Source organism: Gymnogyps californianus, chromosome 18 (genome assembly GCF_018139145.2).
Source record: "Gymnogyps californianus isolate 813 chromosome 18, ASM1813914v2, whole genome shotgun sequence".
NCBI classification, from domain to species: Eukaryota; Metazoa; Chordata; class Aves; order Accipitriformes; family Cathartidae; genus Gymnogyps; species Gymnogyps californianus.
Window position 1 is genome coordinate 337,649 of NC_059488.1, and position 14,273 is coordinate 351,921.

The 14,273-nt window shown below is 66.3% G+C and overlaps 2 protein-coding genes across 2 annotated transcripts; one reads left to right on the top strand and one right to left on the bottom strand.

Moving 5' to 3' along the window:
• Positions 1 to 307: 307 nt before the first annotated feature.
• Positions 308 to 1,547, top strand: FUT7 (fucosyltransferase 7). The gene has a single exon (XM_050908073.1). It carries the CDS (start codon positions 323 to 325, stop codon positions 1,364 to 1,366), a length of 1,044 nt encoding a protein of 347 aa, XP_050764030.1. The 5' UTR covers positions 308 to 322; the 3' UTR covers positions 1,367 to 1,547.
• Positions 1,548 to 4,906: 3,359 nt separating this feature from the next.
• On the bottom strand, positions 4,907 to 9,530 carry LOC127023743 (POU domain, class 5, transcription factor 3). Its single transcript, XM_050908028.1, has 5 exons — positions 9,027 to 9,530; positions 6,939 to 7,050; positions 6,406 to 6,536; positions 5,696 to 5,860; positions 4,907 to 5,416 (listed from the first exon to the last, which is right to left on the bottom strand). Exons 1-5 carry the CDS (start codon positions 9,528 to 9,530, stop codon positions 5,165 to 5,167), a joined length of 1,164 nt encoding a protein of 387 aa, XP_050763985.1. The 3' UTR covers positions 4,907 to 5,164.
• Between the last annotated feature and the right edge of the window lie 4,743 nt (positions 9,531 to 14,273).

The following is a 14,273-nucleotide window of genomic DNA, read 5'->3' on the forward strand; positions in this document are numbered from 1 at the left end:
TCTGTACCTCCCTTTGGCAGCACCCCTGCTCGCCCTGGAGATGGGGACACCGGGGACCGTGGGAGGGTGACACAAAAGCCACCATGGGGTGACACCAGGTGCACAGGGGACCCGGGGGGGAGGGGGGGCGGGGGCCACCAGAGGGGCTGGGGTGATGCTGGGGCCCAGGTTTCATGGAGAAGCCCTTCCTCCATCCCCTCCGGCCCCCGTGCCTCCCCCCCACCCCTGCCCCCGGCAAGCTGAGCTGACGGCCCTTGGTGGCCTCTCCTCTCTCCCAGGTGTCAGCTCTGTCACCCGAGAAGGTGACAGCCAGCCCAGCAGCATGCCCCGGCCATCGCCGCTGCCACGGCCGCCATGGGGCCGGCCCGGCATGAAGGTGGTGGTCACCGCTGGGGTGTTTGTAACCACCCTCTGGAACCTGAGGTGCTTCCTCAACCCCTCTGAGGTCTCCAGAGAAGCCCCCAAGCACACTGAGCCACTGCTGGTCCTGGTGTGGGAATGGCCCTCGAAGCAGGTCCCCAACGTCAGCGGGGATGTTTGCCGTGAGCTGTACGGCATCACGGGCTGCTGGCTCACCATGGAGCGGCAGCTCCTGGGCCGGGCGGACGTGGTGGTGTTCCCCCACGCCAGGCTCCAGCCTGGCAGGGACAAGCTGCCCAAGGAGAGGCCGCCAGGGCAGAACTGGGTGTGGGTCTCCCTGGAGTCCCCCTCCAACACTAAAGCTCTAGCAGGATGGAACCAGACCTTCAACTGGGTGATGACCTACAGACGGGACTCGGACATCTTCATCCCCTACGGCAAGCTTGTGCCCAACCGGTCGGCCACCGTGAACATCCCTGCGAAGACCAACTTGGTGTCCTGGGTTATCAGCAACTACCACAGGACTCAGAAAAGAGCTGAAGTCTACAAAAACCTCTCCAGGTACCTCCACGTGAATATATATGGGAAAGCAAACAAAAAGCCACTTTGCAAGGACTGCCTCTTGCCGACGACATCCAAGTCCAAGTTCTACCTGGCCTTCGAGAACTCCATCCACCAGGACTATATCACCGAGAAGCTCTGGAGGAACTCGCTGATGGCCGGCACTGTGCCCGTGGTGCTGGGGCCTCCCCGGGCCAACTACGAGCAGTTCGTTCCTGCAGACTCCTTCATTCACGTCGATGACTTCGGTTCCCTGGCGGAGCTGGCCACCTTCCTGAAGACCATGAACTCCAGCCGCTACCGGCAGTTCTTCGCCTGGCAGAAGAAGTACAGCGTGAAGCTCTACGCTGACTGGAGGGAGCGCATCTGCACCATCTGCACCGCCTACCCCAGCCTGCCCCGTGGCCGTGTCTATCCCGACCTGGAGAGCTGGTTCAACACCTAGCACAGGGCTGGTATGTGCTGGGACCATCGGAAACACATCTGGGCAGAGGATACTGGGGTGGGGGGAGCCCTGACCTCTCCTCCCAGCCCGGCTCTTGCCACACGGGGACCTTGAGCAACTCCACGTGACTTAATTTCTTGCAAAACGGGACTAACCCCCCCCTCAACTCAACACTGACCTACCTCGCCAGGGTGCTGGCAAGACGAGAGGGTGCTTTGGAAATAAATGACAGTGCTGCAGAGGCTCTGCCTGTGGTGCGGGGGCTGGGCAGGGTGGGGGGCTGGCAGGGGGCTCAGGGCTCCCCAACCTTCCCCTGCGATCGCTCCGTGTCCCCTCCCAGCACCGTCTGCTGGGTGGCAAAGCCCCGGTGGCAGAGGCCCCATGGTGACATTTCTGGCTGGGGTGGAGGAGCTGACCTCGGGCCAGCCCGGGCGGGCCCAGCACCCCACGGCAGGGACGGAGAGCACAGCCTCTGCTCCTCCCCTTCCCGGCACAGCCCGGCAGCACCCATTTCCCCCACCCACCCCCACTCTCGAGCCATGGGTGTCACCATGCCGGTGAGGACCGGCAGGACACCGGATGCTCTCGAGAGCAATCTCAGCCTCCTCAGTGCCAGGTCGAGTCAGAGAGGGATGCTGTGGTTTCTTGCTCCGCTGCTGGCACGCCTGCCCTGGTGCGGCAGGAAGCCAGCGAGGTGATGGCATCCGGAGCCTCGCAGCGAGCCCAGAGCAAAGCCGGTCCTGTGGGCACCCTGTGGCACCGGCAGCCTGCTCTGTGTGCCCTTGGCATTGCCAAGCCCCTGTGGACCCTGCACCGTGCACGCATCACACACCCCAGGCACCCGCACTGCCAGCACCCTGCAGTGCTGGACCCTGTGCCACGCACACGTTGCTCTGTGGGCACCCTGCACGATGCACACACCCTGCACCCTGGGCATGGGCAATGCCCAGGCACCCCGGAGGGGAAGCACCCATCTGGGATCAGTGGCAATGTTGGGGCTGGGTGACAGGACCAGGGGGTGGAACACGACTGCTCCATCCATGCCTTGCTCCGTGCCTTCCTCCGTGCCCCTCGGCTCAGTGACATCAACCCCTGATATAAATAACTGATGTTGTCACAGGTTTCCTCCGGTTTCCCTCACTGCAGCCCCAAAGTTGCCCAACCCCACCCTTGCCAGCCCACGAGCTGCCTGCTGCCCTCTGGGACCTGCTCCCTGTGCCCGGGGTGCAGCGGGGCTCAGGCATGCGGTGACACCCCCTCAGCAGAGGGGACATTCCTGCCCCAGGCTGGCGCTTCGCTGCGTCCCCGGCAGCCGCTCACCCAGCCCAGCCCAGCTCTCGCTGGGTTGCAGTTTGACAGGCACACCATGCTCTTCTGATTTCTGTGGCTTCCGATTTCCGTTTTGTTTTGTCTTCTGGGTGAACTGAAAACGGAGCAGGAGGGGCTCTGAGTGCCTGCGGGCAGGGCGCTGGGGCAGCGGGATTTGGGGGTCCCACGGGGGGCCAGGGCTTCTGCCTGGCTGGCCTTTTGCTGGAGCGGAAAATCAGATGGTGGAAACGTGGAGAGAAGCAAACCTCAGGGCGGTGACACCCTTGCCAGGCTCTCTGCTACCGACCCCGCCGATCGCCAGCCTCCAGCACCCCCAGCCCTCCCACCCCCAAAGCGCCAGGCAGCAAAGGGCAGCAGCAGCGGTGGGGCGGGCACTTTCCAGCAGGTGCTGTGCCTGGCTGTGCCCCCACCCTGCAGGCAGCCAGGGACGTGGCCTGACGTCCCTACGTGGCTGGGTGCACCCAGCCCAGTGTGCACCCCTGTCCTTTACAGGGTCCCCGAGGTGCCCCACGAGCAGCTGCCTGCAGTGACCTCGCTCCTGCCCGGCCCACGGCAGCAGGGCTGCAGGCCAGCCCGAGAGAGCAAACCCATCGTTCACTGGCAGACGAGCTGAAAAAGCGGCTTTTCAGAAGCTTCCCTACAGGCTTGGTCATTTCATTGCTTCTGCTCAGGGGAAAAATCCCTCGGGGGCGCAGGCTGGTGTCAAACCAGGCTGCAGAGGCGATGGCGGTGGAAAACGAGGTGTCATTCCCCCAGACACTTGCTTCTCCTGGCTGGGCTGGCACCCCCGATCCCCACCAGCTCAGCGCCTGGTGCCCACCCGGACCTGCCTGCCTGGGCTGGCACCACCCGGCATGGCCACCACGAGGCTGCGTCGGCTGGACCACGCACATGGGAGCATCCCTCGCCCACCGGTGCCACGCTGGCAGCCCCGCTGCGAGGACAGCCCAGGCTTCCCGTACCTCTCCCCTGCCCACCCCGGGGCTGGGAGCTCTGCGGCTCCCACTACATCCCCACCCGGTCCTTCCCTGTCCGCAGCGTCTGCTGGAGCAGCCTGCAAGTGAGATCCCGCTGGGCTTCCACCCTTCCCAAAAGAAGCTATGGAAAAACAACAGCTCAAACTGGGTGGAAGGTGACTCCCCCCACACTCCTGACCACCTCTGCTTTGCGGGGGCACAGCCCCGACAAGCTGGTGTCCCTCCAGGGCGAAGCTGCCACCACTGCTGGTGGTGGGCCAGGCTGCAGGCAGCCAAGAGCCGGGTGTTGCTGGCATGACGGGGACACGTCCACCCTATTTGGGTACACCGGTCCAGCCTGACCATGCCCCCGCACGCAGCCAAACCTGCACCGCTGGGCTGCCTGGCACGGTGCAGGAGCAGGGATGCAAGGGAAGCAAGGAAAGGGTTAACTCGCTCTCATGCCCCAAAGAACTGAGATTTATTTAATTGCCAGAGGGAATATGATTAAGAAAAAAAAAAATATAAAAATCATCATCAACTACAGCAGGCTCAAAGGCAGGCACGGGGGTGCTAGCAGCATGGACAGGACGGTGTTGGCCCCCCGGGCTGGGACCCCCCGGGGAAAGATGGTCCCTGGGCAGCCGGGCTGGGGCAGAGGGACAACGGCTGGAGAGTGGAGAGGGCGTGGGGGACCCGGGGTGATGCTGGGCACAAGGGCCGGGGAGGACCCCCACACCCCCCCCAAAACAAGCCCCGCCAGCCTGCCCACAGACGGGCGAAGGTCTCCTGCGCCACGGGGCGAGGGGCGGCTGGGGCTGCGAGGGCTCACCTCCACTCCAGCCCCACGCTCCAGCCCTCGGCTCGCCCCGGCTGCCTGGGAGGGTGGGCAGAGCCGCCGGGGACCCTGGCCCTGGGCACAGCGCCCCAGCCCCGCTCTACGTGACAGGGAGGAGGCACCTGGGAAACTAGTAATCACTACAAAGATTTTTGCTTTTCAAAAACTACAACCAAAAACCGTTTAAAAAAAAATTATAAAACCACCCCTCTCCCCCCCACCCCCCCCCCCCCCAAAAATCTAAAAAATACTTTTTTCTGGGTCTTGCAGGAGAGCGGCTCAGGTGGGCTGGGGCTGGGCGCAGGCGGCTCCGCTCAGCACCCCGGGGCACGTGTGGCTTCAGTGGGGTGCAGTGGGGCAGGAGCAGCTGCCCCCCAGGAGAGGTTGGAGGGGGGCTGACGCTGCTGGGACCAGTAAACTCACATAACTGGGAAGGGCTGGGAGCAACCGCAGAGAGTGGGCACCATCCCCGTGCCAGGCTCCCAGCCCTTCCCCTGCCCCTCGCGCCCCAAAAGCCCTAAGGCAGCCCAGCGAGCGCCCAGACAGGCCCTGGGAGCGGGAGCGGGGCCGTGCCCGTGCCTTCTCAGGGCGAAGTGGGGGGGGAAGCTGCCCCCAGAGAGCCAGCCCAGCCGCGGTGTCGGGGCGGCACCGTCATCGGCCCCCGCAGCCCCCGGTTCAGTGGCTGCTGTTGCTCATGGAGAGCCCAGGCTGCAGCGCTTGAGGGAACATCTCAGCTTTGTGGAAGGGCGGCATGTAGACAGGAGGGGAGGGCGCCAGGCTGTAGCCCTGGGACGTCACCGGGATGGGCAGGCCGGTGGGCACCAGGGACTGGTTCATGTCGTACATCACCCCCTCCGCCTCGTTGCCAAAGGGCAGCAGCAGCCGTTTGCCTTTCTGACGCCGGTTGCAGAACCAGACCCGGACCACCTGTGAGGGAGGGGAGACGGGGAAGGGTGAGGGGGGCGAGCCCAGGCACTGTGTGGGTGACAAGGAGACCCTTCTGCCGGTGGCATCTCCACAGCACCCCGACCCACCAGCACAGCCCCCTCCCTGCCACAGCTCCTCCTGGGGCTGGGCTCGGGCAGGCAGATGGTGTCTACCAGCCACGGTCACTCTCCCACAGCTTCCAGTATTGAACTGGCCTGATGCGGGTGCTCAGGAACCGTAGCCGTTTGGGCACCAACCCTCCGAACCCTCCCAACCTACATCTTTGTCCAGGTTGAGGTCCTCGGCGATCTGGGAGATCTCCTGGGGACTGGGCTTCACGCACTTGCGGAAGAAGCTCTCCAGCGTCCCCTTCACGTTGGTCTCAATGCTGGTCCTGCGTTTTCTCTTCCGGGCTTGGGCCAAAACTTGTTCCGCATTGCACATCTGGAAACAAGAGAGAGGCCACACTCTTGGTCACAGGGCTGGTAATGTCCCCACCAGGCTCTGGACACACGTGCAGCTGACTGCAGAGGTCTGGGAGGGATGGGGACAGGCTTTGTCCCCATGACTGTCCACTCAGTATCACCCCACTGTGACTGGTGCCATTCCCAGTGTCCCAGCACTCCCTGGTGCAGGGGGGTTGGACACATCTTCCCGCATCGCTCCAGGCTCCCCAGGGAGCAGCAAGCTGCATCTGCAGCTTATCCCAGATTCCAGCAGGACCTGGCTGCGCCGAGACGGGAGCTGCCACAGTTGTCACAAGGTGTCTGTGGGGGGATTTGGGCACCCCCCAGCCTGGCAGAAGGCGATGCCCAGCGGTTCCCCCCACAGCCGGACTGAAGCCATGGCCGTGAGATGCTGCCATGGCACGAGACGCCTGCTGCTCCCCCCTTCTCTCCCAAAAAGCACGTGTGAGGGAGGAGAAGCTGCAGCTCGACGGCTCGTCCATGTGCGGTACCTGCGACTCCCGGCCCTCCCCAGCCCCGCACCTCTTGCATGTTGTCCGTGTTCTCCGCCTCGTTGAGCCAACGCTGCAGCAGCGGCTTCAGCTTGCACATGTTCTTGAAGCTGAGCTGGAGCGCTTCGAAGCGGCAGATGGTCGTCTGGCTGAACATCTTCCCTGCACGGGCAGGCAGGGCGTCACGCACCGCTCCTGCCCCCGCACCGGGGGATCTCCCACCTCCAGCAGCCCCCCCCCTCCACCATCCCCTGTCCCTGGGGATAGGGGACCAGGAAAGGCATTCTCCCTGCTGCTTCAGCAGGGATTTAAAGCAGGGAAACACTCTTCAATAAGCAGCTGTAGGTATTTTAAACCGGTTTCTTGTTATCAAACCCTTCCAGCTTGAGCGAGTACTTAACAGGGCTGGGGAGCCCCAGGAGCCCCGGGGCTGGTGCTCGCCGCCTCCTTTGCAGGTCGTTAAGGAGCAGAAATCTCCATTGCCCGGGTGCTCCATCCCCCTCCCGGGCCTCTCCCTTCCCCCCGGGTGTGGGGGGGAGACGAGGACCCTTACCGGACCCTTACCGTAGAGGGTGCCCAGAGCCAGCCCCACGTCAGCCTGGGTGAAGCCCAGCATGATGCGCTTGTGCTTGAGGTCCTTGGCGAACTGCTCCAGCTCTTCCGAGGTTGGCGCATCCTGGCAGGGGCAGAGAGAAACTGAGAGGGGACAACTGGCGCCCGGGGCTGCCAAGTGTCGGGGTCAGCGTGGGACGGGGCTGGGGACAGGAGAAGGCTCAGCTGAGCCTTTGGCAGCACCGGCACCCACCACCCTCTGGGCGATGGGGTGGGTGGCAGAAGGGTCTTCCCCAACCCCTGAACAAGGGGCTCTACTCAGGGACCCCAAAGTGCCTCCACCGCACCCTGCCCCACGCAGGACCTCCTGGACACCCCGCCGACCACGGCACAGCGCCCAGCTCACACCACGCTGGTGTGGCAGAGGCCCAGGGTGGCACAAGGACCCGGGGACAGAAAGCGGGTCCCGGGAGCACCCAGAGCTCCCGCTCTGCCCCAACACGCCCTGGGAATGTCCCCTCTGGCCCCAGGCTCAGACTCTCGTGGCCTGACCAGAGGCAGCACTGATGGGCACATTTCCTGATGGCCCCAGCATTGCCCCACTCCCACGCATCCCACAACACGTCCCCACGGGCTCCACTATCCCGGGGCGTGGGCACCCACCTCCCCACGGCTCTCGGGCACGGGGCAGCCCCTCGCCAGCCCCTTTCCCGCCTGCACCCAGGGCAGGTGAAATGCCTCAGATGAAGCGAACGATGAAAGCGCCCGTGACTCCAGCGGGATTCAAACACCTCTCTGCCACAACAACCGGGCTTTTCCCTTCTGGAAGGCTGCTTACCCAGGTGCTTCCTTCCCTTCCTCCCTGCAGCGCAGCCTTCAACTGCTGCGGGGGCATTTTGCAGTCTTTTACGCGATTTTCACATTCGCAGCGCAATTTCGGATTTCACAGACGTCCCTCCTTCCCACCAAGTCTCGGCTTTTAATTCCTGGCGTACATCGGCAGCAAGAAGCCCGGAACATCCCTGCCACGGGGCAATCCTCACCCTCCCTCAGCCGGGAAAAACCATTCCTCGGAACCCCCACCCAGCGCGGCAGGCTGCGACCCGGGGGACGCGCACCCCTCCACGCTCCCATCGTGGCGTGCGTGGGAGCTCCTGAATCCCCGCGGCACGCACCCGGCAGCAGCTCCGCACAAACCCCACCAATACACACGCAACAGCTCGCAGGAACCTCGCAACCAACCCCGGCATCATCTGCCGCTGCTACCCCCGAGGCGTGCTTGCCTCGGAGGGACGGGTTTATATTATGCCAAGATTTTAAAATGTTAAAAGCAAACTCAAAACACAACTGCCAGTCATGCTCATAACGAGCGCTGCCACCCCCGAGCCCACACACCCCCCCCCCGCCTCCGCGCTGGCTCTGCCCGCCGTCCCGGCAGCCGTCGATGCCCGCGGAGCCCCGGGAGGAGCGGCCGGGGAAGCAGCCGCCGTCCCCGCACGGCCGAGGGTCGGCGGGGGCTGCCCGGAGCCGGGCTGCGGCGGGGCAGAGCCCGGGGACACCGCGCCGCGTTGCCCCGAGCATCCCGCCTGAGCCGGGCGTCAGTATCGTGTACGCGGGGCGGCCAGACGGCATGGTGGATACGGGACGTCCACGCAGCATCCCGGGTAAGGGACGGGCAGCACAGGCGAAAGCTGCCCCCCAAGTCCCCAAAAGCACCTTTCTCACCCCAAAGCAGCCTCCCCGAGGCGCTCCCCCCCCCCCGCGCAGCGGCTGACCCAGCCGGGACGAGCCCCAGCGCTGGGACACGTCGGGCGGATTTAGGGCTTCTCCCGGGGGCACCCGGCGGAGGGGGCAGGCAGGACGACACCGGCGGGGTCCCCGCTTGCCCCGGGCCGGGTCGGGCCGGGCCGGCGACGCCCGGGGGAGGCCAAGCAGGTCCCTGCCCCGACGGGGCGGCACAGCAGCGAGCCCAGGCTCCGCTCCCTGCCTCCGCAGCGGCACCGGGGCGCGGAGCGGAGCGCGGCGGCTCCGTTTGCCGGGCGGCGGGCAGCGGGGCGGGGCAGGGCAGCCCGTCCCCGTCCCCGTCCCGTCGGGTCTCACCTCGTCGCCGCTGTCGCTGGAGTGTCCGCCCTCGCTGGCGGCGCCGCTGGAGCTGCCGCTGCTGCCCAGCCCCGAGAGGCCGCCGGAGCCCGGCTGCAGGGCGGCGGGGCAGAGCTGGCCGCCGGGGAAGGCGGCGGCGGCGGGGCCGGGGAAGGGCGGGCCGGGCAGGGCGGCGTTGGCGGCGGCGGCGGCGGCGGGGGGCGCGGGCCCGGCCCAGGGCGGGGCGGGCCAGGCCGGGCCGCAGCAGGCCGCGGCGCGGGGCTCGGGCGAGGGCTGGCGGCAGGGCCGGCCCGGGCGCGCCTCCGCCTTGGCGGGCGGCCCGGCGGGCGGGGGCAGCCAGGCGCGGGCCGGCGGCGGGTCGCGGGCGGCCTCGGGCTCGGCGGCGAAGGGGAAGAAGAGCGGCTGGGCGGCCGCCCCGTCGAAGCCGCCGCGGGGGAAAGGCGGGCCGGCGTCGGGCAGGAGGCCGAAGGGGGCGGCCGGCAGCCCCCCGTCCGGGCTGAACATGCTGCCCGCGGCCCTAGGGCTCCATGCGGGGGCTGCGGGGCTCGGCCCGGCCGCCCGCCGGCCGCTGCCTCCCTGCTGCGGCGCCGCCGGGGCCTCTGAGGGCGGCGGGGCCGGGCCGGGCCGGGCCGGGCCGTATGGAAATGGGCCCCGGCCCCATTGGCCCCGCACCGGTGGGTCGGGCGTGAACTTGATCCCGAGGGGGTGGGCGGGGGGGGGCACCCGGGGGGAAGGTGCGATGGAAGGTGGGCTCTGGCCCGCCCGCTGCCTTCCCCTCGGGCCGGGGCCGGCCCCGGCGGGCGAGAGACCCCCGCTGTGAGGGTCTCGCACCCCTCCGGCCCCGCTCGCCCCCTCTGCGGGGAAGGGCAGAGCGCCCCGCACAGCTCGGGGGGGTGCTCGGTGGGGCCCACGTCCCCAAATGTTGGGGCAGCGTCAGCCCCAGGGTCTCCCCGCCTGGGAACTCCCCAGTGCCGCAGGGTCTGGGCACGGGCAGGGAACCGGGATTGCTTCGGGGAACGGGGGCAGCGGGCGCGGCGTGAGCCGAGGCCGGGGGTGCAGGCGGGGATGGCGGCGGGCCCGGGGCCGCGGCAGCCCCTTGCCCGCAGGACGGAGGACAAGCCCCGCGGACGCTGCTGCCGTCGTGCAGCGGGAGGGCTGGCCGGGGCCTCGGCCGTCCCCTCTCGCCCCTCTGCGACGCGTGGTCCCAGCGGCAGAGCCTGACGGCTCCCTGGGGTGCCCTGCAGCGTGCTTCATGGACAAAGCTGGGGCTCCCCGGCTCCCTCACACTCCCACTGTCCCTCTCCTCGTCCTCGCCCTGCAGAGGAAGGCCGTGCCTCGAAGGGAGCGTGTCCTTCCCGGAGGCCTGTGCAGGCAGAGAGGCCCCGGAGCTCTGGGTGTGCCGCCGGGGAGCTGATTGCGGCCCCGGCTATCAGGCCCATCTGCTCCACAATGGAGCGCGCTTGATATTTTCTCTATCTTAAGGGCTTTCCTCTCACACCGCCCTTCACAATGGCGGTATCGGGGCCGCCTCCAGGCACTCTCCCCTTCCCTCCCTCCTGCCTCAGCACCGGGAGCTTCCCCGATCCTGACGCTGCCTTCAAGTCAGCCTCTGCTGGGATCTGCCTGCCCGATGCAGGCACCGGCAGCGCAGGCACCCCCTGACCCCGGCCAGAGCAGGGCGAGGGGCGATCCCGCTGCCAGCACCAGCACCGCTCCCTGTTTATTAACCCGGATTACCGGGAGCCTGCTGCCGTCTCGCACTGGAGATATGCCGAAGAGATAGGCTGGAGGAGCCTCCCCCGCGGCGGTGGGATGGGGATGGGGCTGCTGGTGGGACTGGGGGAAGGCGCTTGATGCTGGTTATGAAGCACTTGCTTTGGCTCCCGAGAGGGCCGGCACCCAAGGGCTGGCACCCAGGGACTCATACCCAGCGGCTGGCACCCAGGAGCCGGTACCCAGGGACTGGTACCTGCGGTGCCAACAGCAGCCCAGCACATGGCACTGCCGCACGTCGGGGGGAGTGGAACAGCCTCCCTCCCCCCCCGTAATGATATTCCTATAAGGAAAAAAAAAAAAAAAAAGACCAAGAGGATGAGCTGGAATTAAAGCTGCTTCCTGACTCCTGGCTGGGCGGGTGCCAGGCTGCCCGTCCCGGCGGTGCCGGGCTGCTCTGCGGCGGGAGGGCAGCCCCAGGAAAATGACCTGAGGATGCAAAAAGCCCGTCAGCGGGGACGTGGGCAGCCCAGGAGGAGCCCCGCGGCTGCGGGACCTGCCTGGGGGGGCACCCCTGCCCGGAGCCAGCGAGGCGCCTGCCCCTGCAGGTACCGGGTTCGGCCACGCCGGGGGCAGAGCCGGGCCCCGGGCCGCGCTGCCGGGGGGGGGGGCCGGCACCCCGGCGCCGTGCAGGCAGGCCTGCCCCGCTGCCTGCCCTCTGCCAGCGGGCAGAGGAAGTCTCGCTGCGGGACTCCAATCGCGGCCATCAGCCCTGCTCCTCCCGGGCTCCCGCTGCGGCCCAGGGTTTCAGAAGATCCTTGGCCGGGCAGTAACTCCCCTTTCCCTTTGATTTATTGTTCCCGGGCCGGACCCCCTCCTCCTGCCAACCTGCTCTTTCTCTCCATCCCCCAGGAAGCCCCCCGGCCCCCCCAGCCCGCCAAGGCCTCAAACGCATTCCTGCTCCCTTTCATATACAGGCGGAGGGGAAGGGAGACGTTGACTTTGAACCGGCCCCTTTGTAGGAGCGGGGCCCATTGTGGCAGTGATGGCTTTAGCTGGGGGATGTGGAGGGAGTCAGTGGGGTGTCTCGGTGTGTGCCCCCCCCCATACATTTCAATGGGGCGATTTTGGGGGGGCTGTGTGAGGTGCCCGGTTATTGTGCGCGGTCATTGTGCGCCGATGGCCGGGGCTTGGCCATCTGTCCCATTTGGGGCAGAGCCTCCTGCCTGCTCCGGGAGGAGGAAGGATGCACCCCTCCATCACCCCCATGGCTGGAGCCTGCTCATGCTCCAGGCTCGGGCCCGGCTCTGTGGTCTGTAATGCAGCCAGGGACGGGTGGGATCCTGCTAGGAAAAGGAGAGCAGAAAGAAATGCGTCTGTCCTCCCCGGCTTGCTGAGATGGCAGCAGGCTGGGGGGGACAGAGATGCACATCTGCTTGTCCTCCCTTTGCTGAGTGTGCTGGTTTGGCAGTGGTTTGGCCCGGAGACAAGATTTTAAGAGAGCTTATGACCCCAGATGATGTTTTACTCACTGTCAGCCCACCCTCTCTCCTGGGGCAGGTGATGGAGAAGCCATCGGGGCTGTGCTGGATCCCCCTGAGTTTCACGCCTAAGGCAATCACACCTTGGTGGGCTGCAGCCCTGCACGCAGTGGGTCGGGGCCCCGTGGTCAGGAGCCGGCCACAGTCCTCACCACAGGTCCATCTGAGGAGGGCTGGGCGGTGGGTTCAGCTTCAGAAGCCCCGTCCCTGGGAGGAACGCCACAGCTCCTCCATGGCACCGCAGTTTGCTTGGCTGCAGCCGGCCTGGGTGGACAGGATGGAGGGTTGGTGCTTGCAAACCTGGCTGAGATGAAAGTCCTGGAAGATGTTTTGGTCCAGTTCTGTCCCCTCATTAAAAAGGCCTCTGCATTACAGAGCCTGGGGTGTAATTTGGGTATCGCCCACATCACTGCAGTGCCTGGACAAACCAGCTGGTCCTCCCTGCTGTTTTACAGCTGGGGAAACTGAGGCACAGACAGGCTGGGGCTGAGCACAGACCCTGCACCCAGCCCCGGGATGTCTGTGGCACAGACGTGGTGTCCCAGGACAAATGACTCTTCCATGCCCAGACATGCGGTGGGGACACGGCTTCCCAGGGGACGCAGGGCTCCTGCTACCGCGGTGCCCTGAGCGAGGGGGTCTTCCCGCGAGGAGCAGTCCGGTTTTCCTGAAAGCTAGAGCTTCCCAAAAAGCCTGGGCGTGCTCTGAGAGGCTGCTGGGCTCTGAGAGCAAAGGAAGGACGAATTTGGGGACCTTGGAGAGGGGGGTGCAAGGCTGGATTTCCCCAGGGGTGAGCCTTGGGGTGGTCCCGGGTGATTTGGGGTGCGATGCTGCCCGCCCCGGGGCTGCAGCTGGAGACCCCAGGGCCGCCCATGAGCAGGGCTGAGTGAAGCATCCCCGGTGGTGCCCGGGCGCTTTGGCGGTGAGTCAGCACCCACCCTCCGGGCTGCCGAAACCAGGAGGAGACGAGATTGTATCAGCCTGATGGGGGGCTGGCGTGATCAAAGGGCCGGGAGAGGAGCTCAGGCGGCCACACAATGGGGGGACACGATAGCCCTTATCTGCCCCACCGAGGTGCGAAGGGCCCGGCCCTGGGGGCGAGGGGCGATGGGGGGCGGGTGGGCGATGGGCTGGGTGCTGGCAGGCTGCGGGTGGGCGCTGGGTGCTGCAGGGCTGGGTGCGGGCAGGCACAGCCGGGGGCTCTCACCCAGCCCTTCGCTGGGGAAACCTCTCCTGGCAAACACTGAGAAGCAAGAAAATAAACTCTGGTTCTTGCCGGGTCGGGGAAAACCCTTGGGAAGGGCTTGGGGGCTACTCCAGCTGCAGAAGCAGGACGGCTGCTCTCACTGTTCCCCGGGGAAGGTTTTGGGATGGGGGCCCACAGCATCCTCCCTCCCTGTCCCCACCATCCCACCCTGCTCCCAAGAAGAGCACCTCGAGCTGAGGGCCCTGCAACGGGAGGCTGGCCCCACACCACACACTCGCATGGGTCTCAAACATGGTTGTTTAATAAAATCTCCTGTTAAAAGAACTACAATCCATAGAACAACGAGGGGCGCGGGGAGAAGGGCAGCAGCCCATGGGTAGGGGAGCAGGGTGCGGGGAAAGGATCTGTGCAGTGACGGCCTCTGCCAGCGACCCCACCGGGGACGGTCCCACACAACCACCACTCACTGGCACGGCCCCGCCACTGCTGCCTGCCCTGCCTGTGCCTGCCTGCACGTGCAATGGCTTCCAAGCATGCAATGGCTCCCATGAGTGCAAGAGCTCCCATGCGTGCAAGAGGCCACCCCCGTGCAAGAGGCCACCCCCGTGCAAGAGGCCACCCGTGGCCATGACAGTCCACACCAGGATCTGGACATGAAGCCGCATCTGTGAAAAGCAACCCAAAACCCGTCCTGGGCCTTACACTGGAGGGGTCACAGCCAATGCACCAGGGAGGCTTTGGGGAACAGTGCTGGGCTCTGGGCAAGGACGTGTCAGTGAGGGCCGG